At 41.0% G+C, this 25912-nt stretch overlaps 1 protein-coding gene across 1 annotated transcript in view; it reads right to left on the bottom strand.

The window, feature by feature from the left end:
- THADA (THADA armadillo repeat containing) overlaps nt 1–25912 on the bottom strand; it is a 311584-nt gene that overhangs the window by 134149 nt on the left and 151523 nt on the right. The window contains 1 exon segment of the mRNA XM_065890727.1: nt 12650–12818. Coding sequence (XP_065746799.1) covers nt 12650–12818 — 169 coding nt within the window.

Raw genomic sequence — 25912 nt, 5'->3', positions numbered from 1 at the left:
AACTACAGCAATTTTACTTTTGAGTATATATGTGAAGGAAATGAAATCACTATCTCAAGGAGATATCTGCATCCCCACGTTCACTGTAGCTTTATGATACAATAGCCATGACATGGAAACAACCGAAGTGTCTATCAATGGACAAATGGATAAAGAAAATTTGAGATTCACACACACACACACACACACACAATGTAATGCTTTTCAACCATAAAAAAAGGAGGGAAATGCTACCATTGGCAAGGTCCACATGTATGGACCTTGAGGGCATTGTTCTAAATCAGACAAGTTAGAGAAAGACAATATTGTATGATCTCATTTATACCTGGAATCTAAAAAAAAACGAACTTGTAGAAACAGCAGATTGGTGTTGTAGTGGCAGGGGTAGGCATGAGTGAAGGTGATCAAAGGATACAAACTTCCGGGACTTCCCTGGTGGCGCAGTGGTTAAGAATCCACCTGCCACAACTACTGAAGCCCTCGTGCCTAGAGCCCAAGCTCCGCAACAAGAGAAGCCACCACGATGAGAAGCCCACACACCTCAATGAAGAGTAGCTCCTGCTCACCGCAACTAGAGAAAGCCTGCGTGCAGCAACGAACATGCAATGCAGCCAAAAATAAATAAATAAATTTATTTTAAAAAAAGGATAGAAACTTCCAGTTATAACATAAATGAGGTCTGGAAATGTACTGCAGAACATGGTGACTATAGTTAACAATACAGTATTATATGTTTGAAAGCTGCCAAGAGAGTAGACCTAAAAAGTTCTCATCAAACATACACAAAACTGTAACTATGTCAGGTTATGGATATGTTAACTAACCGTAATGTGGTAATCATTTTGCAATATATGCATATATCAAATCATCACACTGTATATCTTAAACTTACACAATGTTATATGTCAATTATATCTTAATAAAGCTGAAAAAAATAAAGAAAGGCAAATGGACTATCTTTTCCTTCTTACCAATTCAGACAGGGAAAACGCTGCAGATGACCTTGGTGGAATTCATTATCCAAAGTAGTTTTGCAAAATCATAAGACACTTGGGGAAATGGATGTCAATGAATGTGCATTTCGATAGCAACAGGAATTAAACAGTGGTCTATCTGAATGGGTTTCTTAATGAAAACAGAGAAGAGACTACCACTGCCCATATGTTTGTTCTAAGGACAACATGAGCTTGGTTATGTATTCTTACTAATTCTTTATATTTTAATGTCAAAATCTATAACTAATTTAATTACTGATAATTAGGGTGACTGATAAATTAACTATGCAAAAGTCAGAAGATGAAAAAATTTATCAAAATATTCACAAGTGCAAATTTTTACCTTAATTATCAACCCTCCAAATCTCCTAGTGTGAAGAGAAGATATAGGAAATGCTTGTTATTGACAGTTACAACAGAAAATCAATTAAGATTTAATTTGCTTATTTTTTGAAATATATGCCTTTAACAAAACCAGAAAGACTCCATTTTTTTTTTTTTTTTTTTAGATGTTGGGGATAGGAGTTTATTAATTTATTTATCTTGGCTGTGTTGGGTCTTCGTTTCTGTGCGAGGGCTTTCTCTAGTTGCGGCAAGCGGGGGCCACTCTTCATCGCGGTGCGCGGGCCTCTCACTGTCCCGGCCTCTCTTGTTGCGGAGCACAGGCTCCAGACGCGCAGGCTCAGTAGTTGTGGCTCACGGGCCTAGTTGATCCGCGGCATGTGGGATCCTCCCAGACCAGGGCTCGAACCCGTGTGCCCTGCATCGGCAGGCAGATTCTCAACCACTGCGCCACCAGGGAAGCCCAAGACTCCATTTTAATATCTGTAGTTATCCTTCTAATCAGACTAAGAAAAGCACACATAAGAATTATATGACACTGTCTAAAAGAGGTGTTAAGGGTGTGCTTTAAAAACTCTAATTTTTTTATATACTGAAACATTTTTGAGAGTCAAGTCACAAATTTACTACTGGCTTTCTAGACATTTACGTATCTGAGGCATACACAGCATCTGAAAGCCTTTTAACAAAAAAAATTAATATAATTACTATCTTTACCATATATTTTTAGCACGCTCATCTAGATTTTTAAAATTAATTAATTTTTTACTTTTTATTTTTTAAATTTTTGGCTGCATTGGGTCTTCTTTGCTGCACGTGGGGTTTCTCTAGTTGTGGTGAGCGGGGGCTACTCTACCTTGCGATGCGCGGGCTTCTCACTGTGGTGGCTTCTCTTGTTGGGGAGCATGGGCTCTAGGCATGTGGGCTTCAGTAGTTGTGGCACGTGGGCTCAGTAGTTGTGGCGCAGGGGCTTAGTTGCTTCACGGCATGTGGGCTTCAGTAGTTGTGGCACGTGGGCTCAGCAGTTGTGGCGCAGGGGCTTAGTTGCTTCATGGCATGTGGGATCTTCCCGAACCAAGGCTTGAACCTGTGTCCCCTCTATTGGCAGGCGGGTTCTTAACCACTGCACCACCAGGGAAGTCCCACCCTCATCTAGATTTATCTTCCAGTTTCCTTTTTTGAGGTCTGAATTTGAGGATCTGGATAAAGCTTTATGTTTAACTCAAAATTAAAATTTTGATGTCCTGGGTTAAGTTTTTAGAGAACCTCTGTTTCCTAGGGAAGACTTTTCCACACAGCCTCTTGCCCCCTGCCCAAGAGAGACTCAATGAAATAGACAGCAAAGCACTTAAAGTAAAAGTGAGAAAATTCTAATTTTGTGTTATTTTCCAAAGCACCCCTAGAATTTTATTGTGCTCCCTGAGTCTGGGGAGGGCAGGAATGAGTTTCAACCACACACTGTGCAAGTGGATCAGAGGCACGTCGAGACAGGGACATGAAGCAAACTATAAAGAGCTGGGATTTTGAAAGCAAGCTGGCTTAAATGTTCATAGCATTTTCCCAGCAGAGAGAGAGAGAGAAGGGAGAGAAGGAGAGAAAGGGAAGAAAAGTGCTTCCTTTGAGATTTCTGGCCTGAGTTTTATATCCCCCTCCTAATCCTTTATTCCCATGCACAGCTCACTGTAGTTTGTTGAGCCACAATTTGTTCATGAGTCTGGAAAGGTTTCTGTCATGGCCGTCGGTATTTTAAAAGAGCTGCATCACCCCCTGCCCACACAGGATCATGGAGAGAATCCACAGGTACCATGGAACAAACATTCTCAACCACGGACGACTGCGCCCCTTGAGGGACATGTGGAAATGTCTGGAGACATTTTTTGTTGTCACAAAAGGGAGGGTGGGTATTACAGGCATCTGTTGGGGAGATGTTACCAAATATATTACAATGCAAAGTACAGACCCCACAACAAAGAATGACCAGGCCCCAGCGGTCAACAGTGTTGAGGCTGAGAAACACTGCCATGGAAGGACAGGGCGGAGGGGATGCAGATACACAGTACAGCGGACCCTTGAACAACACGGGTTGGAGCTGTGTGGGCCCACTTGTATGCGGACTTTTTTCAATAAATATACAACAACATACATGTAGAACATGGTGTGTAAGACTTGTACTTAAGTGGATAGCCTATCCTTACATAGGCATAAGGTGAGTGATATTTAATATTAAATTAATAGTGTGTTAGTTTTCTTACCGTTTTGTAACTTTGCTTTCAAAGAATTACATTATCATACTATGGTATACCTTTCTCTCTAGTAATTGGAGAACCTGAGTATCAGCCTATTATCACAGGTAAGTAGTTTTTAAAAATGTAACAATGTTTCTGATACTGTATTATGAATATGTCTTTAATACTGTAGGTCATAAAGTTTTTATAACAATTCATTCATAGTGTATAGGCTAGGCTACCATAAAGCAATCATATTGCTGCTTCTTTGTTATCAATGCATGAATCATTATACCTGTAAATAAATATTTCTTTTTCACACTGTCTTTTCATTTTTAATGTCTAGTGTTAGTAATATATATAACATCTACAGTGTTTTGTATCACAGAAGACAATATTGATGTAGGTACTGACAGAAGATTCATTTGTAAACAGATTAAACTTAATGGTGTTGATAAATACGGTACAGTAATTGTAAATGCATTTTCTCTTCCTTATGATTTCTCAATAATTTTTTATATTTTCTAGATTACTCAAGAATAAAGTATATAATACATCTATAAAATATGTGCTACTTGACTGTCCATGTTATCATTGAGGCTTCCGGTCAACAGCAGGCTATTAAGTAGTTAAGTGGTGGCAAGTCAAAAGTTATGTGTGGATTTCCCACTGCACAGCTGTCGGCACCCCAACCCTGCAGTTGTTCAAGAGTCAACTGTACAGAGAAATATAAGAATGTCATGAACAATAACATGGTTTAAAATAGAAAGGCTTTTATTTATTTCCTTTAGGCCCGGGACTGATTTTCCTTCAGGCCTCTAAGGTGGCTGTCATATTGTCTGGCTATTCGCAACCACAGTGCTTTTGAACAGCCCACTGAGACCTTAGTAACTGAAATACACATGGTGCTCTAAATGAAACCCAGGGCTATGCAACAAGTACATGTGCTCTGCGAGCTCAAAAATGCTTCCCTCAAGGAAACAATGAGGTGTTCCTTTTGCCTATTAGATTGGCAGAGCCAAAAACAAACGACAAATAATACTGTTTTCATGGGATGGAGGCCCATCAAACGAATCGCATCACGTGATGGGACCACACACCATCAGATATTTTATAGGAATTCTGGGAAACGACAGAAGCTTGCTAGTGTGCCCACAGCACAATGTTTTGTTTTGTTGTATTTTTAAGAACATTCAGAATTATCTTCTGTCATAAAAAGTCTCAAACAATAAGGCTGGGAGGGGATGGAAAGTGTTTTCCAAGATGAAAAGTGAACTCGGAAAAGTGCTAGATTAATCTATGTAGGAGGATCCTGTATTTCCCTTTCACTTTATGAACTTCCAATTTTCCCCTTCGAATGGTAAAGGACTCCTTTGTTTGGGACAGTGTGACAGTGTTTCTTTCCTGATTCATCGGGTTTCCGATGGGGTATGGGGGAGGGGGTGTAATTCAAAACAAAACAGGTGCAAGGAATAACAACCCGATAGGCAGGAACTCAACCCTTAAAAATCAGAACTAATCTCAGTTCTTATAATCTTCAGTATGACCGACTGGAAGGTAGAGAACACTGACCGATCAGAGGAACGTCTTTGTGCAGCATGCTAACACGTAAAGTAAAAACTGCCGAAAATCAACTTATTTCTCCCTTACACACACACTGACGTATCAGGAGAGATTCTTCCATTACTATTTCAACACGCAACATTAATTTTTCTAAAGCACAGCTTTCTGTAGCTCAAAATCCTTCACTCACCATCTGCATCAGTGGTCCTCACGTTTTTGGATCATAAACCCCTATGAGGGTGGTGGTGATGGCGGCAGCAGCAGCAACACCAAGCAGTAACAACAGCAACTAACGTGCACTGAACACTTACTATATGCCAGAGTCATAATTTATTTATTTTATTTATTTTATTTTCAGCTGTGTTGGGTCTTTGTTGCTGCTCACGGGCTTTCTCTAGTTGCGGTGAGCGGGGGCTACTCTTTGCTGCGGTGCGCGGGCTTCTCATTGTGGTGGCTTCTCTTGTGGTGGAGCTCAGGCTCTAGGGTGTGCGGGCTTCAGTAGTCGTGGCTTGCAGGCTCTAGAGCGCAGGCTCAGTAGTTGTGGTGCGTGGGCTTAGGTGCTCAGCGCCATGTGGGATCTTCCCGGGCCAGGGATCGAACCCGTGTCCCCTGCATTGGCAGGTGGGCTCCCAGCCACTATGCCACCAGGGAAATCCCTATACATATATTCTTTTATACCATTACTTCCCCTACTCTAAGTCCAAATAGTAACAAAAGCCTGGGGATACAACCACTGACAAATCTCTGAACTCTACACACCCCTGGCTGATACTATGAGTTCAGAGCCTCACAGAACAGCAGTAGGACATTGGTGGGTGATGGTGAAAGTGCACTACAGTCAATGCTCTGAACCTGGCAGCTAAAAGCTGTCTCCCACAACCAGCGCAAGCTCCCTAAGTAACACACACCAAATAAAAGCCTTTCGATATTTATAAGGAAGGGATTAATTCATCTTCAAGAGAAGCACTTTAATTAAAAATGACTTTTCTGGGCTTATATCCAGATAGAAATATATTGCCAGATAGAAATATATTGCCAAAAGGTAAGATTTAACAAGGTCTACTTTCCTCTTTATTTTTTTATTTAAGGGCCCAGTGCTTCCCAATCCTTTTCATGTCAAGGAACACACAGAATATAATCCTCCTTTGGCACTCTGGGATAAAGAGATGCTGCAGGTGATTGCCTGGAGCCTCCAGCCCCTTAAGGCCCCACTCAGACTCCCTGAGAGCTGAAGGATTCAATAAATACTTGACACATCTACAGCCATGCCATTGGAGAAACTCTGCCTTAGCCCTTCTTGGACTGGGGACCTTCCTAACAATTTAGATTTTTCTCCTTTAACAGGAACACAGTCCTCAGAAAGAACCAGTAAATCTGGCCACTAGTGACAAGAGTGAGCCTTTCTTTATGACTCATTCCAGAAAAAAAGCACACTGACCAGCCATCCATTTACAATTTACAACATCAGCATAATTTCATGCTTTTGTTTTTTATTTTCCATTCTGAAATTGTATTTTCTGTATAGAAAATAAACAACAGAGATAGGCCAAGCTTAGGTCGCCAAATGGAATCTGTCAAGGAATGTTCCATTTCTGGACAGCTTGAGCAAATTTTTACTTTGTTTCACAATTCTATACTTTTAAGAAATATGAAAAAGATACTAAAATTCTTCAAGCATAAGGTGCTGTTTTATATGGTCACAGTTTAAAAAGATGGAATTGATCATTCTTTTAAATTATACTTACAGGTTTTGGTGCAACAATATTAGTAAAAAATATTTTTTCTGAAAACATTCTTTTCCTTATTTAGAAAACTCCAATAGAATTTATACTTAAGGCTCCCTCCTTCACTCATTTTCTATTTGTTTCCACTGCTTCTCTCTACAGCAGACAGTAAAGGGTGGTTGGTCTTAGTCCTGTTTCCTGAACAGTGATTCCTTCAGACAACTAGCTGGCCAAACTGGCCTATCTTTATTTCTTTCCTGGTGTTCTGCTTTTCTTTTCCACAAAGTTAATACCAAGATCTACCTCTATGTTTATCCTCATGCTGTCCCTCCCAGCCCAGCACCCCTATACCCATCCTCATAAAGACCCTAACTCAAGCCCTAACACAGAGCACATCAGGATGTTACAGACTAAAGCAGAAAGGGCCTTAGCTTCAGTCTCCGTTTATGACTGATGCGTTCATCTTTTGCCTTGTCTTCCTTTCTGTTATTCATACGCTCCCTGGTCCCCAAGGGTTTAAGTGGCTCACTTGGCTTCTAACCCACAGCTCCCCCATACTGGGAGGTAAAAGCCTTAAAGGCAAACTCATGTTTTCACTGAGCCTAGAACAGGGTAGGTATCCCACAGTGTGAACTGAATTCAATCTTGACCACTTTTTCATGGTCCCAGCAGCTCCCAGGCCTAGGACCTAAGATTCCTATGGTTGCCCATGTTTGATAGGTTTTGTCACACCCTTAAGGATGACAGAAGGTGTGGCAACTGTGAACTTGGTTATGACCTAGGTCCCCAGAGAGGATTCCATATTTCCAGGTTAGAAGTATTAAATGGGAGACCAAATGAAAAGATGAGAAAGAGATAAGCAGAGGGAGGGAAGGTACAATTAGTACTTTTTTTTTTTGTGGTACGCGGGCCTCTCACTGCTTTGGCCTCTCCCGTTGCGGAGCACAGGCTCCGGATGCACAGGCTCAGCGGCCATGGCTCATGGGCCCAGCCGCTCCGCGGCATGTGGGATCCTCCCGGACCGGGGTACGAACCCGTGTCCCCTGCATCGGCAGGCGGACTCTCAACCACTAGCGCCACCAGGGAAGCCCTACAATAAGTACTTTTAAAGGTCTTTTACCAGTTGTAGCTTTGCAGGGTTTCACCGGCTTCCTCTGTCCCTCTTTCTAATATGGATGAACTTCTTTGTTTCCAATGTTGTAGTATCATATCAAATTAGATTTAAGGAGACTGAGTGACAAGGGATTAAAAACAAAGATGGGCCTTCCCTGGTGGCGCAGTGGTTGAGAGTCTGCCTGCCTATGCAGGGGACGCGTGTTCGTGCCCCGGGCCGAGAAGATCCCACATGCCACAGAGCGGCTGGGCCCTTGAGCCATGGCCACTGGGTCTGCGCGTCCGGAGCCTGTGCTCTGCAACGGGAGAGGCCACAACAGTAAGAGGCCCGCGTACTGCAAAAAAAAATAAATAAATAAAAAATAAAAATAAAAACAAAGATGGATTCTTGATTTGGTTTCCCTAGGCATAAAAAGTTGTTATTCACATAAACTATTAGGGAGGCAGCACGTTCTAAAGAGAAAAGGAGTGCAGGCTTTAATGTCTTCTCTCTACCCCTGACTACCTCTGTGACTTTACTCAAGTCACTCTGTCAGGCTCACCTCAATTTCCTCATCAGAAACACAGAGAGAATGTGGTGTGTGTGTGTGTGTGTGTGAAAGAGAGAGAGAGAGAGAGAGAGAGAGAGAGAGAGAGAATAATGCCTATGTTGCTGGGTTGCTGGGAGGATTAATGAAATCGCATGTGCAATTCGTGTGGAATACAAAAGGCGCTCAAAATGTTCATTTTACTTATCTCACGGCAAACTTTCTAAGTGCGTGGGCCTAGGCTATCTGAAGCCCATTCCTGGCTAATATTTCACGTCAACCCAAGGATGGATGCAGCAATGCTACTCCACTCCACAGCCAGAAAAGTGGAATCTTTTTAACCCAGAATTCTCAAAGTGCAGAAATCAAGGCTCCAAGTTTGGGGGGCCAGAATAAAAGAATTAAACAAAGTGTTCAACAGATTCTGTGGGTAAAAAATGGAGAAAATTTAATACCAGGAAAGGGATGTGTAGAACTGTGGTGATTATTCGGATTAACTGAAGAAAAAAAGAATACTTTTGTCTAGAATGTACAGATAGATGAAAAAGTGCTTTTGCTGCTTTAATAGCCGCTTACTTTCCTCAACTGCCCACTTCATCTTACCCAAATAAAAGGGCTTAATTAAAGAAAGAGCAGGGATCAGCTTTTATACGTCTGTACAATAGGAAAAATAACCAAATTGGGCAGGAAATGAAAAAACTCAGAATTCAAACTTTCACTTCAAATGGTATATATTTTCTTAGGAAACACCAAAAGATGAGTTAAGTACCCAAGAATCAAATCTTTCCTCATGATTGTTGGCCAAACTCTTCCTCAATACAAGATTTTTGAACTCTAACTCGATTTCTTGGGAGTGATAAGTAACCTTGTAATAACATCAAGTCCCCAACATGAAGAATTTTGGCAACAAAAACAGACGTTTAATTCTACTTAAAAGACAGGGAAGCCCTGCCAGTACTGTTCCCAAATGAGGTACCGTCCATGTCTCTTATCTAGCCTTTACTGAGATTTAATGTCATTTACCGCTGGCTCTCGTGAACCTGCAGGATAATCTCACCTTTTCTGATGTGCATTACTTCCATCCATTTCAACATGGCAATTATGAGCCTCTGGTTTTTAAAATGATTAAGAAACAAATCCCACATGTTCTTTCCTTTTTTGCATGTCCTATAATTTGAGTCTTTCTTCCATAGTCCCCGAAAATTCAGAGATCAGCACATTTCTCGTTTTCAAGCTATAGTACGTATAGTACTACAGAAATACTCCAAGGTTTGATGTATTTATGTAAACATTTTTCAAAGAAGTCAAAATGTACAATTCAAGAAAATGTTCTGTGAAAGAATTTGTTTTCTGATTACAAAATGATTTCCTGCTTCTGAAAAAAATAACAACTTTCTATTTACTTAGCTGGCTCTGAAAGTCCCATGGAGATTACTATTCCTTTCAACCCCTAACATCTCTTTTCCAGGTGCAGGTCTTTTACTGATTTCAAAGGTAGCTTTATGCGGAAAAGGAATCTATAAGCTACAGAAGGAAAAGAGAAAAAGAGCCCTCCCTGTCTTAACCCCTTAAGCTTTCCCCACAAAGAACAACAGGGTGAAACAGAACTATTACAACACAGATGAGACACCCGAATAGACATGACAAAAAGATTTCCACAGGCCTTTGACTTCCTTTTTTCAACCAGAGTATAAGCCAATCTTGGTAAAGACAGGAATCTGTTCGACAAACACAAACACAATACCCAGCACCCAACACCCATATGGTTGTTGTTTTTTCCAACAAGCCCTTCATCTCCCCAACACTCAGGAACAAGAGGAATAGTCACAACCACCCCAGAGTTAGAGGGTTTTTACCTTCCCACAGTGTTTCACATATTATGTAGCAGAAGAAGTAACTCTGAGAATATCAAAGGCGGCAGCCCTGGGAGCAAAAGACCGTATTTTGTTGCTGGACAGACTGGTGAAACACAAGCCAGACCTTTTAGTGGTGCGTACGGGGAATGAGTCTGGGAGGCCCATTTGTACAATTGGTGAAAGAGCCAAAGAAACAATTCCAACCTCACTACTTCTAAGTTTGGCCAAGAGTGGATCTTCAATAAAGAAAATCTGATGGCTGATGCTGCCCGACAATCCAAGCCTTCCTTCTAACTCAGCTGCATCCCCTATGAATCTCTGAAAAGCCTGTTCTGCATGACTCATTAGTGCAAGGCCCTTTCCCTTCAAAGAAACAGTGGAGTCTGACACAATGGGCTGACTCACACCCAGTCTGATGGGGCCTCAGGGTCCCATCTTTATAACTAAGATAACAACCCCAGCCCCTCTCTTCATCACAGGGATATAGTGAGAACCAAGGGAGATGAGTGCTTAAGAGTTTGTATTAAAGAAACCACCAATGATCCATAATGCATATAACGGAGACCAGAGCATCTGGTCTGGAACCCTTGGGAGTTGCACAATCTTTTCAGGAGATCTGCAAGATTAAGCTATTTTCAAAATGACACTAGACATTACTTTCCTCTTTTATTCTCGGTCTCTCACAAGTATACAGTGGAGTTTGCCAGAGGCTACAAGGTGTGTGATGATGTCACCTCTCTAATGACTAACGGAATGTGTGCTTGTGAGTTCTTGTGTTTTATTTTCTGTTTTAGTTTCTAATTAAATATTGATAGACAAAAGCCACTTGGGAGCCTCAAAAACCTTTAAGAGGGTAAAGAGGTCCTGAGACCAGTTTGAGACCTGCCACCCTAGAACTTTAGTCCCACCCAACCCTGCAGTTTCCAGATGGGCTGACTCACACCCAGTCTGAGCCTTTCTATATGCTGTTCCCTCTGCAGGTGGAACTCTTTCTCTCCCTTCCCTTGGCTAACTTCTGCTCTCTTCTTAGATGTCACTTTCTCTGGGAAGCTTTCCCTGACTGCTCCAGGACCAGTCAGGTGACCCTGCTATGCTCCCCTAGCACTTGGCATACTATATTGTAATTGCCCATTTTCTGGCCTTTTTTTTTGTCCTCGACTCCTTCAACGCAAGAACTGACTTGGTCACTATTTTGATTGTGACACAGTAGTATATAGGAACCATTCAACAAATACTTGTTAAATATATAAAACAACCAAGGAAGGAAGGCAAAAAATAGGTCTATCTTACATTCTCACCGAGACGGAATTAATTACAAAAATATCAGTTTTCATTATAGCACAGACTTATGAAAACTAATAATAACAATAGTAACTATCTATGTATCTTGCTATGTACCCAGTACTATTCTAAGCACTTTATATGCATTAATTCATTTAGTCTTCACAAAATCCCTAAGAGGTATACACTACTATTATCCTTGGTTCAAAAATGAAGACACAGATGCACAGGTAGTGAGTGATGAATCTGAAATTGACACCTAGACTAGTCTGGATCCAGAATCACAGGCCTTTGATGTCAGCAGTGTGGACTTCAAGCTTAGAACATATATTTGGACCTCAAGGCCATCTCTCTAATCTGCTCATAAATCAGAAACATGACCTGATATTTAAATCCCACCCCAGCCCTGCCCCACTGTGTGACTAGAGCAGCCACGTGAACAACAGCAGACCTTCGCACCAGCACCAAGTTTATAGCTGGGGCCAAAAAGGACAGTTTCAATAAGAAGTGTATTTCTTAATCATTTGTTATACTTGAGTCTTTTCTAGAAGAAAAGTTAAAAGCAACAAATCAATTTGTATATTGATTCAAAAGAAAAGTCTCTTCCATATTGATAGCACAGAGAAAATAGGAAAGTAGGGCTTGATATTTCATGTACTGCGGTGTTAAGCTCCCTGATGTGTATCAAGGAATGCTCACAACTTCACCCTGAACATGGAGTGGCCTAGAATGTTCTGCAGGCATACTTGATGGAAAAGACACAACTCCACCTGGTTCAGAGAGGAAGGCTAAATGGAAAAGCATGCTACAGAAAACCTAGGTTTTAATGCAAAAGATGACCTGACTGAATCACAGTGTGACACCACACTCATGTTTATGATGCAAAAAGCACACCTAGGAAATACTTGTTCTTTCAGCAGTAGAAAAAAGTTCTACGGATAAAGTGAAAAGCTTGTATAACAAATCTTCACCTGCTAACAATGTTTGTGTTTGACAGAAGTCAGAAAGAGTGACTATACTTACCTGGAGAAGTGTCCCATGAATATGATTTTGCCGGAAACACTGGTCAGTGTAGTCGGGGAGTTTGGCCAACAGAGTTCGGATGGTATCAGGGATTTCGTCCATCATAACAAATGGGACCAAGGCACGAGCTGCCATTTCACGGGAGCGGTAGACAGGTGAGCAACCACATCTGGGAAAAGATAAAAACACAAGACCATTCAATACTCATTTCCACACCCATGTCTTTGTATATGCTGATGTCCTATCTAGCTCTGGCTGGGACATCCAAGGGCTGGGGTGGCGGGAGGAGTTGCTTCCTATTCCAAATGATTGGTTTTTTGTCATTAATTATACAGGCAACTTTGCTTTTCTCATAAACATCATTAACATCCATGATTCCATCACAGGAATAAATGCAGATAGGAATTGGGAGTAAGACAATAAACAGGTAGTTGCTCCTCAACAAACAACTATTTATTGGGCACTCAGAATGAACAAAAGCACCATGATGAGTGCCATAAGAAATAAGACAGTCACTGTTGTCTCTGAGGAGCCTATATGCTGGTTGGCAAGATAAGGAGTACATCTGAAAAGATAACTGAAAGTGGTACTGGAAAAATGATAGGCAAATGTTCTTGACATGATGGTTATAGGAGGATGAAACTGTGGGTTGTGGGCTGTGGGTTGTAGTATTGAGAAGGACGGAAGTCAGGAAAGCAAGCGTGATTCAAGTATGCCGAAAGAAACCAGGCAGTTGTCTCAATCAGGGACAGCTGTATAAAGCAAGGGTAGAAATGCTCGAGGTATAATTAATTGCGTCTGGTTGAAACAGAGGCTCATGAATAGCCGTGGAACTGAAGGCTGAGAAGTGAGTCAGGCCAGACTGGGGAGTGCCATAAATGGCCGAGTACACCCTCTGAACTTAACTGTCATGAGAACAAGAGATGGACCCTCGAGTCACTAAATCCTTGCCTCTTGGGCTGACTCACACCCACAGAGCTTGGATAGAAGCCAGTTCTTAAGTGAAAGTCATGGACAATTGGTATTTTGTGATTCTACAAAGGTCATTGGAAAGGCAGGTCATCTAAGGGCCTCTTGACTTTTTTGTAAACACTTAGAACCTGAGAGTCCACAACCATTTTGTTGAAACTATACGCTTGAGAGCCTTCACAGATATAGTCTTATTTGAAAGGAGAGCCCAATATGGTAAGTCCTAGCTTAACTAAGTTCTTGACTAGAACTCTCAAGACTTGATGATCTTGCATCCTATTAAAAAAATAACTCAACTGGGCTTCCCTGGTGGCGCGGTGGTTGAGAGTCTGCCTGCCGATGCAGGGGACATGGGTTCGTGCCCTGGCCCGGGAGGATCCCACATGCCGCGGAGCGGCTGGGCCCGTGAGCCATGGCCACTGAGCCTGCACGTCCGGAGCCTGTGCTCCGCAGCGGGAGAGGCCACAGCAGTGAGAGGCCCACGTACCACAAAAAACAAAACAAAACAAAACTTATATAAATGTCTTAGATGACAAGACAAGAATGGGGAAGATGAGAAGATAGCAGACTCTGCAGGGGAAAGAGATGGCCTCTTGTTTTTTTCCAAAATTAATCAATAGTCCAAGAAAAAATTACGGTAAGATCTGGGCCGTTAGGCCCATGTGGCCATTTAGGCTTAGCATGTAGAGACAAAGCCCTATGACTGAAATGTTTCTAACACCTCAGAGTTATCACTGACATTTATATTAATATAACAATAAAGTACAGATATAATTTCTGTACAAATGTAACGATGCAAGCAGAATTTCACCATGGGGAGAAGGGCAGGTAGGAGGAAATAGGGAGATAGAAGAAAGAGGTACAGGGTAAGTCAAAACATTGTGTCGTTTTTTACCCTAAGACAGTAGGTCCGAGGTGGGGCAATCAGCACACACTTTCAGGATGGAGAAGAACTCTCCTTACAACATGTTATGAGAAGACACTGAAGGCTACGGCTACAGTAGGTAGCTAGAGATTTCCCAGTGGTTTTTGACTGGGTTTTGCCAACTCACCCATTTTCTCACTTATCTTTCCTTTAAAATGATTAAATGTTTGATCTGTAGCTGGCAAATGCAGTCAAACGTTTGCTTTGGCCCATGGGGGCTGGGGGGCTGGGGAGTGAGAAACATTCACTTGATGGAGAAAAGAAAATACTCTGAAAAAGCTTTGAGATTTAATTAGCAAATGACCTCACTCAGCACAGTCATTTGTCGGAAGCTTCCTGAGCTGTCTGTCCCCCACCCCTTCGACATACATACTTTGTGTTATAGTGTGTTTTATGTTACCGAAAAGGCTTTTGTGTATAAATGTTTCTTTTCAAATACAAATAATTCTGACATGGTTACAGATGTTTAGTTTCTAATTAGCAGCAACTGTATACTAAAGAATACCCCTCCTTTTGCTCCTGACCTTTTGCAAATGATGATTTCCCAAAGGAATCTGGCATCTATACCGGAGAAAGAATGGAAAGTGGGAAAAGTGCCAGAATTTTCTGCTTTCAGATACCCTGTACTAGGGTACTTTCCAAATGCACACAATCAGTTTAAAAAGCAAAACAAAACCTCCCCTCAAAAAAGTAATGCAATTACAGAAAAAGAGAAGAAGCCTATTTTTAAAGTAATATTTAATTAAGTACCATTCATTCTAAAGCAATGACTAAATGTAATTTCAAACTCCTCTCTTATTGCAAATTGTTTAAATGGAAGGATAGAGTCTAGTCAACACACACACACACACACACACAACTATCAAGCAAAAAAAAAAAACCATTTCCAGGTTACTGTTTTGTGAGTCTTTGGGGACAGGGAGAGGGTCTCATGAGATTTAGCTTTTCTCCAGGTGTATGTGGCGTGTAGTGTGAGGGGATATAAACAGTCTTTTCAGCCCTAAGTGTAATATATTTGAAGCTAAAATCTCTCTTTCCCAAAGATAGAGTCTTCTAGTTTAATTCTGCAAAGTTACCAAAATCAAGCAGAGATGTTCTTCAGGGACACAGATCTGGTGATTAAAAGGACAGATAATCAGAGCGCCTAGATTTTCATCCTGCTTTGGACACCAAGGTTTGTGACTTGGACAAGTTGCAGTAACCTCTGTGGATCTGTCAAGGTCACAGTGGTGGCAATAATCTATCCCCAGTGAGGTGGTGTCTATAAGAACATTCCAAGAAGGAAGGTACTTTGGAAATACAAAGTTTTCATAATGCATTATGCCTGTGTTAGTACAGGATCACCATAGTCTAGGAATGGCAGGCCTCTCTGTGGCCCCAATGAGAGAATTAAGACTATGGTTTGAATGCTGTACCATTTAAAAAAGAAAAGACAATAAATTGATAATATGATGGCAAGGAGGATTGGGGTTTTTTTGGCCTCCATTATAAAGTGATGAGGAGGACGCTGGAGCCCTCCTGAAAGAAGTGGGGGCAGCTTCTACTCTTTTAAGTGTCAATTTCCTCTGGAAAATAAAGCAAACGGATTTGGAATCTCAAAGGTCATTTCTTCTTTTACCATAGTTTGAAAAGCATTTCCTCTGTATCCCTAGCTGTGCTCTAGGCCTAAATACTAGATCGTTCACAGGATCTGCAAGACATACAGACACTGGTGTCCTTAAACCTGTAGCCCTCTCACTCCAATAAACCCTTTCCACGTAGTTTTAATCATATATTTATCAACTGCCTACTGTGTTCTTGGCACTGTGTAACATGAAAAATGACACATGTGTAACAGTAATACTTGCATCCTACATTGTACAGCCCTTGGCAGTTTATAAAATGCCTGCACATCTGTTATCTCTTGACTATACAGCATTCCTGTAGGACGTGAGGGCATTATAAACGTCAGTGAACAGATGAAAAGTAAAATGCAGCTCAGAAAGGCTAAGTGGACCCTCCACGATGTGTAAGCAGCAGTGTCCAGGCCAGAACTACCATCCATGGCTCCGCGCGGAGCTCACGAGCTATTCCAAGCTGTAGCTCACACCTGGATATCAGGGGAGCATAAAAATATCTGCCAGCTAATGAAAACATAAGCTTGAATTTACAAGTATGTGGAAAAAATCTCTAAATTAGTGGGTTTTTTTTTTAACATTTGTAGGATCGTGAAAATATTTCAGAATCTAACATAAACCACGGACTCTCTCACAAGAGCAGCAGATTTATGAACATACACATATAATTTCCCATGCAATTTTAGGAGGTCCGTGATGCACATTCAAACCCCCTGGGGCTGTGTTTCCAGACCCAGGTCAAGAATCCCCAGTTGCTCCTTTGCACACAGTGTGGTGGGCAGGTAAGCACTCTGCTTTAGAGATGTGGCAATGCAGAGCAGGGTGCTGTCACAGGGAAGCATCGGTTTAGAGTGGCAGCCAGCCAGACAGCCTCATGATCACAAGGCCATAGTACCCATGGAGACATACAAGGGTGCGCAGGGCACAGAAAAGAGAACAGGAGGGAGAGTTGGAATCACTTTCTGGAGGAGATAAAGGAACTTCAAATGACGGCGATATACACCTTTGGACTTCAGGAACCCTGACAGACCCTGGAAATTTTAGAATATAGTATTCTGAGCAGGGAAAGACCCCTCTTCTGAGATCATCTTTCACAGCGTGGTGGCTAAGCTTTTTTTCCAGGTGGTTCTCTCTTATATTTACCCTCAGAATCTGTTCCAGTGAAAGATTTCACAGGTAAGTGGCTGGACATCACTCATACCTGTAGGTTAGGCATGGAGACACCCACTGAGTGCCTAGCAAAAGCATACACTGAGTTAGGAACCTGAGAGAAATGTCACTGCCCAGGCCACAGGGAATCTAGAGTCTAGTGGGAAATACAGGCCAATCAGCCAATGCTTTTCAGGAACATGAGAAGTAAATGTAGGCTGTTGTAGAAAGACTGAGGTGGGACACCCAGAGAGGAGGGTGGGTGGTCTGGGAGATCATGGTCCAGTTGTGACTAAGTGGGGTCAGGCAGAAGGAACATTTGAGTTTGGCAAGAAAGAGGTGCCCTCCCCTGTGTCTTTCCGTCCACGAACCCACACTGCCCCCCCAGGGCATGCAGTCAAAAGCAAGGGAATTGAGGTTTATTAAATGACTACTGTGTCCCAGGGCTGGCTATGTACTTCAGACACACTATTTTATTTACTTCACTAAATCCTCATTATAAGGTCTCCAGCATCCCTACTTTAAGATGAGGAAAGTGAGGTTTCCTAATATACTTTAGGTCATAAAATTAGCAAGTGGCAGATCCTGTATTCTGATTAGGGTTTGTCCACCTGCAAAATTTAGTCTAAGACTTTACAATGCAGTTGCCTCAAAATCCTCAGCCTTGAAAACACCAAATATTTCCAAAGTAACCTGTTCAACCTAATCATCACATTGAGGTATGAATGATTTATGGAACCAACCAGTCCCTAATTGGTAAAACATGAAGCAGAACAATAAAGATGATGCTGATAGTAACTACCATTTACTAAGCATCTACAGAGGGCCAGACCTGGTGTTAAAAGCTTTGCACGTATTACATCATTTAATTCTCACAACAAGGCAGAATGGCTGAGAGAACATTATTAGGCAATGCGGGAGAGGTACTTTTGAACCGAGGGGAATCTGTAGAGCCCGGTGGCCTGGAGTGAGGCCCCCATTCTATGAGAACCAGAGTGAGAGTCTTCAGCAAAGTCTCAGAATGATTTCAAGGACCCAGCCAATGTCCCCTTCTACTCTCCTTCATTGACATGATCAATGTTCCCCTAGGCATCTTAGGAGCTGAGCTGAGTTTGAAGAAGCTATGTCTCACCTACCTCCAAGTCCCTCACTCAATTTACTCAAGAATGCCTGCCATTATGGTCTGTTTCTCATGCAGCACTGGCCAGCTGCTCTTGGGGAATAGTCATCTACTGACAATCTTAAAAGCTGAGACAACCCTACCTTGCAGGACATCTCTGAAGGCTAGGTAGGGAGGAGTAGGCTGAGGCTACAGGTTATACTATATATACATATATAAAAAACTTTCTATATATGTTTTGTCAAGCCAACTATTGCTTCATCCTTAGTGCCTTTGCACACTGCAGTTCACATCTGTTGGAATGAATGGCCTTTTCACCCTTGTACACTTGGGGAACTCTTCTTCATCCTCTGAATTCTGCTCAGGTATCACTTCTTTTAAAAAATCTTACTGCATTTCCTCTGGTCAGAGTCAATCCTTTTCTCTGCCGTGCCCTGTCACCGCAATGGCATGCTTACAGCTGTCAGGGTTGGGGGTCACATCCCATTTGCATTCCCCACAGGAGCCCTCAGGTATCATGTTGGCCAGATCAAAACAATCTTTAAAAAAAATATTTTTTTTTACTGAAGTATAGTTGATTTACAATGTTGTGTTAGTTTCTACTGTACAGCAAAATGAATCAGCTACACATATACATATATCCCCTCTTTTTCATATTCTTTTCCATTATGTTTATTACAGGATATTGAATATAGTTCCCTGTGCTATACAGTAGGACCTTGTTGTTTATCTATTTTATGTATAGTAGTTTGTATCTGCTAATTCCAAACTCCTAATTTATCCCTCTGCGACCCCCTTTCCCCTTTGGTAACCATAAGTTTGTTTTCTATTAGACCAAAATGATCTTGAGAACAGAAACAGGGTCTTTATAGTTCTGAATAATATAGCACAGAAGACAGGAGTTAAGAACCTGTTCCAGAATCCAGCAAACCTAAGTTTAAGTCCAAGTCCTAAAGCTTACTAGTGGGTGACCTTGGACAGGTCAGTGAACCTTCTAAGTTTTTATCATCTGTAAAACAGGGAAAAGCAACTACTTCATAGGCTGTTGTGAAGCTTAAATGAGATAATGCATATAAAACACAACGCCTATAAGTTAATGACCAATAAATGGTAGCTATTATTGAACCTAGTAGATGGAATAACTTTCAAACTGAAAAGCGTGATCTACACGTACAAACTCTCTAGGGTTCTCTATCTCAACAACTGGTTGAGGACACAGAGCCTTGCTGTATCCAACAGGCTTCAGTGCTCACAAAGGCCTGCCCCTCCCCCTCCCCACCAAAGGAGCTGGAAAGGAGAGAAGGAAGATTGAGTTTGGGGCCAACTGACTTGTTTATGTGAGGCCCGCTGACTTTATTCCTCAGGTCCAGGGCCCAGATTTTACTTTCTGTCAATTCTAATGCTGTTTCTAATGCCGTTTCACCAAAGGTTTCTTTTTCCTTTTTATCGTGTGTGGTTCCTGGTTTCAATCTTGCCTTCAGAAACATGTACACGTGTGGTACATGTTTATGCATAAAAGAAAGAAACCACTAAAAAAATAAGGCTGTACCAGTGAATTTGAAAAAACAGTTCAGCGTGTCCTGTCACTATGAAGTATGTTTTTGTTATGAGTGTTATTCCTTAAGCCGTTCTTACACATTCTCAGGTGAGTTCAGTGAGGCCACGGTTGCCAGATTCTCTACTTGTCCTTCCTCTACCGATTTTCAGTTCATCAAAGGACCTACCACCACCTGAACTACTTGTTCCTTTTCCTGCAACTCAAACCGCTAGCACTTAGAAGTTGCATTTACTGTAATCTTGCCCTCTGCACAGCTCATGGATTTCTTTATTCAAATATATTTCTTGGAAGGGTAATGGGTTCAGGACTTCTGAAGTTTGATTTAAAAAAGAATCCTTGGTTTGGATAGTGAAGGAGAAATAAGAGCAGTAGACAGTAGCTAAGCTAAAAATCGCACATTTCCAGCCTTCACGGCAAAAATATACATATGTATCTGCAGGTAGCGTGTTTAGTTTAAATATCTACTGGCAGCTCAAAGCTGTAATTGCTCTTTACAAGTTAACTCTAATCAATATGTTAAGACCTTTAAAAAGTATTTTTATGAAGAAATGCTGAAAATAATTAATAAGCCAAAACAGAATATCTGAGAACGGCAATGTGTAACCCCCTGGGACATCCCAACCAAAGTCTAAGCTGTAGAAGGTGCATCCTTTTAAGGTCACCTCCATTCTGCCTCCAAGTTACCAAGGTTTTCCTCAGGTCGACTAGCCACAGGCTGTTAATCCCAAAAGGGTGAAAATGGCAGCTGCCAGGAGTTGGGAATTGGCCTCCATCACTTTGACATCCCTCCACCTGTCCCTGTAAGAACTGGGCACAGCACTCAGCCACATATGTGGCAAGGACACAGGGTCTTGGATGCAATGGCAACGGCTAGTTGCATTCATACCATTCCTTTAGGTGTTAGGAAATAAAGCTAGGGAATTTTCCTACAGGGACAAGCGGGAAGGTATCCAGTGTGGTGCTTACTTTGAAGAGATCTTTGAATAATGCTCTTTAATTATTTAGAATTACAAACGTGTTTTAAATAAATGAAAGGATGCTTTCTGAATGCTAATCCCTGGTTACTTGCTGATATCAAATCATAGAGTTTTGAAAAAACATAAGAGTATGAAAATTATATTTCATCTGAAATTTCATTTCATGCTTTCATTATTTTGTGACTAGACAATAACAGATACAATTTGAAACTGAATTTTTCAGATTCCAACCAAATTGTCCAGACAGCTGGAAAGAAGGTTTTTTTCCTCTGGAGCACTGAAATGTAGTTATACCTTAACAATGATTCTTCCCTGACTCGGAAAAACATGGAAAAGACTTTACAGCAACATAAATACAAAGACGTTGGAGGCCCTAGAGATTAAAAGGGAATCATTACTTTCAGTCTTTTTACCCAAAATAAAATGGAGTAATATAAAGTGGGAAAAAAAATCTAACATAAACGGTATAAAACTCTCCCACATAATGAAAATAACCACTAGACTTAGTTTGAAATTTTGGCATGATCTTCCCTCCCCGTCCATCTGTGGGTTTTCCTCTCTGACCTTGGATCAACAAGCCACATACTACTGGCCTCCTCACAGACAGCTGGAAAAGCGTTCTGGATCTGCCCTCAGGGCTCTCAAGCTGGGATAAGCTGTGTGCAGGGCAGGAGCTGAGGGCTGCAACTTGTGCAGACGGAGGGAAAGAGCTACACATTCCTCTCAATAGCAAAACCCTCCCGTTGTTTCTGCCCCTGCTCCACTAAAGACCAAGAGACGAACACACACAGACAGCCACTGAGTCTTTAAGGGAGTTGATCGTAACACCTTGGCCTCCGCATGTCTTCTCCTTTCCTTGCAGGTAGTGGGTGGGTTGGAGAAAACGGTCCTGAGCGTGCTGAGTCTCCTTGTGGTGAAGGTCACTGTTCAAAGGCCAAGTTCTCTAAGTGACTTCACACAGTTGAAACGCACCCCATTAACCTTTAGGGCATGCGGTTCCATATTCACAGTGAGTGGGTTTCAGTTCATAAACCCAGGACTGGGTGGTCAATTTAAGAAACTACACAAAGGTATGGAGAAAATTTACTCTCTTCTTTTTAAGCTATGTATATTTAGGGGGAAGGTTTGAAAAGGAATAATTTTGGTCCCGTTTTTAAGAGTTTTTTTTTTTTTCTTCTGTTTGTTCTTTAGCTTTCAAATGTTCCAGAACCTGCGACAACTCTTTATCACCACATTAAATGTAAATTTCTCATTCTGGCATTGAAAGCACCCTAAACCTAGCCCAATACTGGGTGGACAAATCATAGGTGCTAAGTACATCTTTCCTGGAATAATAGAACTTGACTTTTCAGGTGACTCTTTCTGAAAAGATATTAAAATCTTGCAAAATCTAAGCATCCTGTGAGTCAAGTGAGTGCTTAACATTTTTAAATAAACACTTTTAAATGTGAACAATTTTAGGAACTTCCCTTTTGACAAGAATCTGTTACATTTCTGAGAGATTCCAATACTCATGCTAAAACTCAAGGAGGGGAAAGGGAAAGGAAGGTGGGAACATTTACTGAGTGTCTGCCAGATGTCGGGCAATGTGCTAGGTACTTTCAGATATTTTATCTCACTTTCAGTACTCACGTAAACCCTCTGAAATAAGTATATAAAACTATATACACATATGTCAGTTTTTGCTCTAGACGGTCTAGTGGGAACATGTATAGAACGATGAGTTACCAAATAAAATGTACCCACAATCAAATAATGTGCATTGTGCCTATTTCTTTCTGTTGTGGTAATGGATGTACAATTTATCCCATTAATCCCAATGGTTAGAATTCATTTTTGCAGATCCCATACACAATGAACTGGTGGCCTAAATGTATTTCCTACTGCTCCAACTAGTGCTTAATAAAATAAAACCAAAAGCTTTATAATGCACTATCTTTAAGGAAGGCAAATTAGTCACCAGGAAATAGTCGTCCACGAAATTGTAGTCTTTGTAGCTCAGCCGGCAGCCAAAGGTTTCTGAGGAACCCTGTATTAGACTGGGACAGGCTCGCCAAAGGCTGTGGCAGTGTCCTCTGCTGTCCTCTAACAATATTGACCACCTCGGGTCAAATCATCTACAGTCTTTTGAAGTATAGTATTTATCTAGAGACAAGTTCAAAATGTCCAAGAATAAGAATCTTTAACATTTTTAAAGACAACAGACACAGGTCAGCACACTGGCAGGATCTTCATGGGCTTAGGAAAAAATAATACACATCGTTATCAGCTTTAAGTGAGTATTTTGGTGGAGGGAAACCTACTGCTAAGCAGAAACTCTTACACGGTCCCTTTGATGCCTCTTTAGCCAGACTACTTTTAAAACATCCTCAAATTAAAATATTAGTATCTAAATGTGGCCATAGGCAAATTACATAATATCCTTTCACATCCTCATCTGTAAAAGGAGATTACAATAAATGATCTTGAAAGTCTTCTTCAAAAACAAAATCCTATAATTCAATGGACATTTAAACATTTCAGGCAGATAGCTATATTTTTATTTTAAAATATCTTTATGACCTCTCTTGACTTGCTCCATTGCTTAATCTCATAACAATACTGATGCTGATAATAGAACTTTTACGTTTAATACAAACCACACTCAATCTTTCTATAGTCGGGAGCCAATTTTCTCTAGTTTGAGCCTTTCCAGAGTTGGAGAACAAATGACCAGTGTTTTCTATACACAGGAAAACCCTTCACTGACTATAATGGAATCCTGTCATTAAATCACCCCTTACTCTTCCCTTCCGTGGGCTAAAACAGCCCCAACTCCTTTAATCAGGTAGAACCTCTTCTCTAGAATCCAGTTAATTATTTTGCCTCTACAGAGAGTTGAATGAATCTTCCCAGTACCATCAGCTAAAACAGTGATTTGTGCTACTGCTAGATGAGAGAAATTTGAGCATTTCTTTTAATTTGATTACTCTCCAAACACTGCAATTTATTTTTGCTAAAGTTAATTAATACTCCTGAATGACCCTCCTCAGGTTTCACAGCAACACTTCAAGCTAAAATCAGAAAGAATAAATTTTTTAAACCCATGAAGTACATGGAAAGTTTTGAAAAATTCCAAGAAATTGCACTTTTATGGCCTGAACAAATAGCACAAAAGAGCAAAGAATACTGAGATATTAGTAACAGACCCACCCCAGGGAAGATTCCTATCTCAAATGAAGACTGCAATTAGGTAGATTAAGCCATACATCAGCATCCCTACAGCATCCAAACAGACCACTGCCTTCAGGGAAAGTTTTACATCCTTCTTTGGTTGCCCCAGTGCCCACATTCGTGTCACAGTCAAAAAGTACTTCCTTAAGTATAATTACGCTTTTCTTACTGCAACTTAATTTTGTTTTTGTGGTTCTACATGACAGGGAAATAAATGAACTTTTGCCTAAAGGAACAGTCTTTTGACTTGCGTCCAGAATATATTCTGATAAGAAGAAAACAAATAACCCAACAAAAGATTGGGTCAAACTTTGAACCAAGACTTCAGCAAAGAAGATATATGGATGGCAAAGAAACACATGTAAAGATGCTCAATCTCCTTAGTCATTAGGGACGTTCAAATTGAAACCACGGCGATATACTGCTACATACCCACTAGGAAGACTGCAATTAAAAAGACCAAGCACACCAAGTGTTGACTAGCATACGGAACCACTGGGACTCTCATCCTCTGCTGGTGGAAATGTAAAACGGTACAATCACTTTGGAAAATAATTTGTCAGTTTCTTAAATAGTTAAATGTACACCCTTTTCTACAACCCACCCATTCCACTCCTAGACGTTTATCCTAGAGAAATGAAAGCATATGTCCATACAAAAACTTGTACATGAATATTTCTGGCACCTTTATTTGTAATAGTCAAAACTGGACACAGCACAAATGTCCATCAACAGGTGAGAGTGTAAGTAAATAGTGGTATATCTGTACAATGGGCTACTATTCTGCAATAGAAAGGAACTACCGATGTGTGTAATCACATGGATTAATGTCAAGATTATTATGCTGAGTGAAAAAGTCAGGCAAAATAAAATACATAATGTATGATTCCATTTATATGAATTCTAGAAAGTGCAAATTAATCTATAGTGCTAGAACAGCTGTTGCCAGGTGACGGGGGCGGGGCTGTTGGAGAAGGTTACAAACGGGCACAAGGAAACTTTTGTGGGTGATAGATATGTTTACTATCTTGACACTGGGGGTGGTTTTATGGGTGTATAAACTTAGCAAATGGTACACCTTAAACATGCGCAGTTTACATCAATTACACCGCAATAATGCTGTTTTTTAAGAATAACATTTCACATACATTAGAAAAGTTAAGTTACACATCCTGTCTTGTTCTGCCTTCTCAACCTCCAATCGCATCTCCAAAACATCCCAAATCTTCTTTCCTCATATTAAACAAGCCCCGCAATTTCCTTTGAACTTTTATGACCAGAATGAACCACTCCTTGTGCTTTCTTAAAGAATCAAATCAATAAACACTGAAATCCTAACAATCGCATAAGAATTGAAAAACAGAAACTTTTTCAGGACAATGTTCCAAATCTTCCACATGCTCTTCTAGGACAGGCTCAGAGACAGTAAGTGACGTGACCAAGCTCACAAAAGAAGTGAATGGATAAGCCGGGATTCAAAGTCAGGTCTGTCTGACTCCAGAGCCCGTGGTAGCTGCAAAACCTAGCATGCCCCAACTATAAGACATCTTTACCACCACAGGGTGGAACGACAATAACAAATACTAAAAGAAATTCAATTTTATAACTCTTACCTATACTTGACAACTCACACCATTCAACCAAGCAATGCCAAATCTGTTGGGCCCGCTTTAATGAACTCTGCATTTAGTGGTAGAATTTTTCAAGTGGTTATTAAGGTAAAACAGATTTATCCA

This window comes from Phocoena phocoena, chromosome 14 (genome assembly GCF_963924675.1).
Source record: "Phocoena phocoena chromosome 14, mPhoPho1.1, whole genome shotgun sequence".
NCBI lineage: Eukaryota > Metazoa > Chordata > Mammalia > Artiodactyla > Phocoenidae > Phocoena > Phocoena phocoena.
This window is presented reverse-complemented; position numbering and strand designations above follow the sequence as displayed.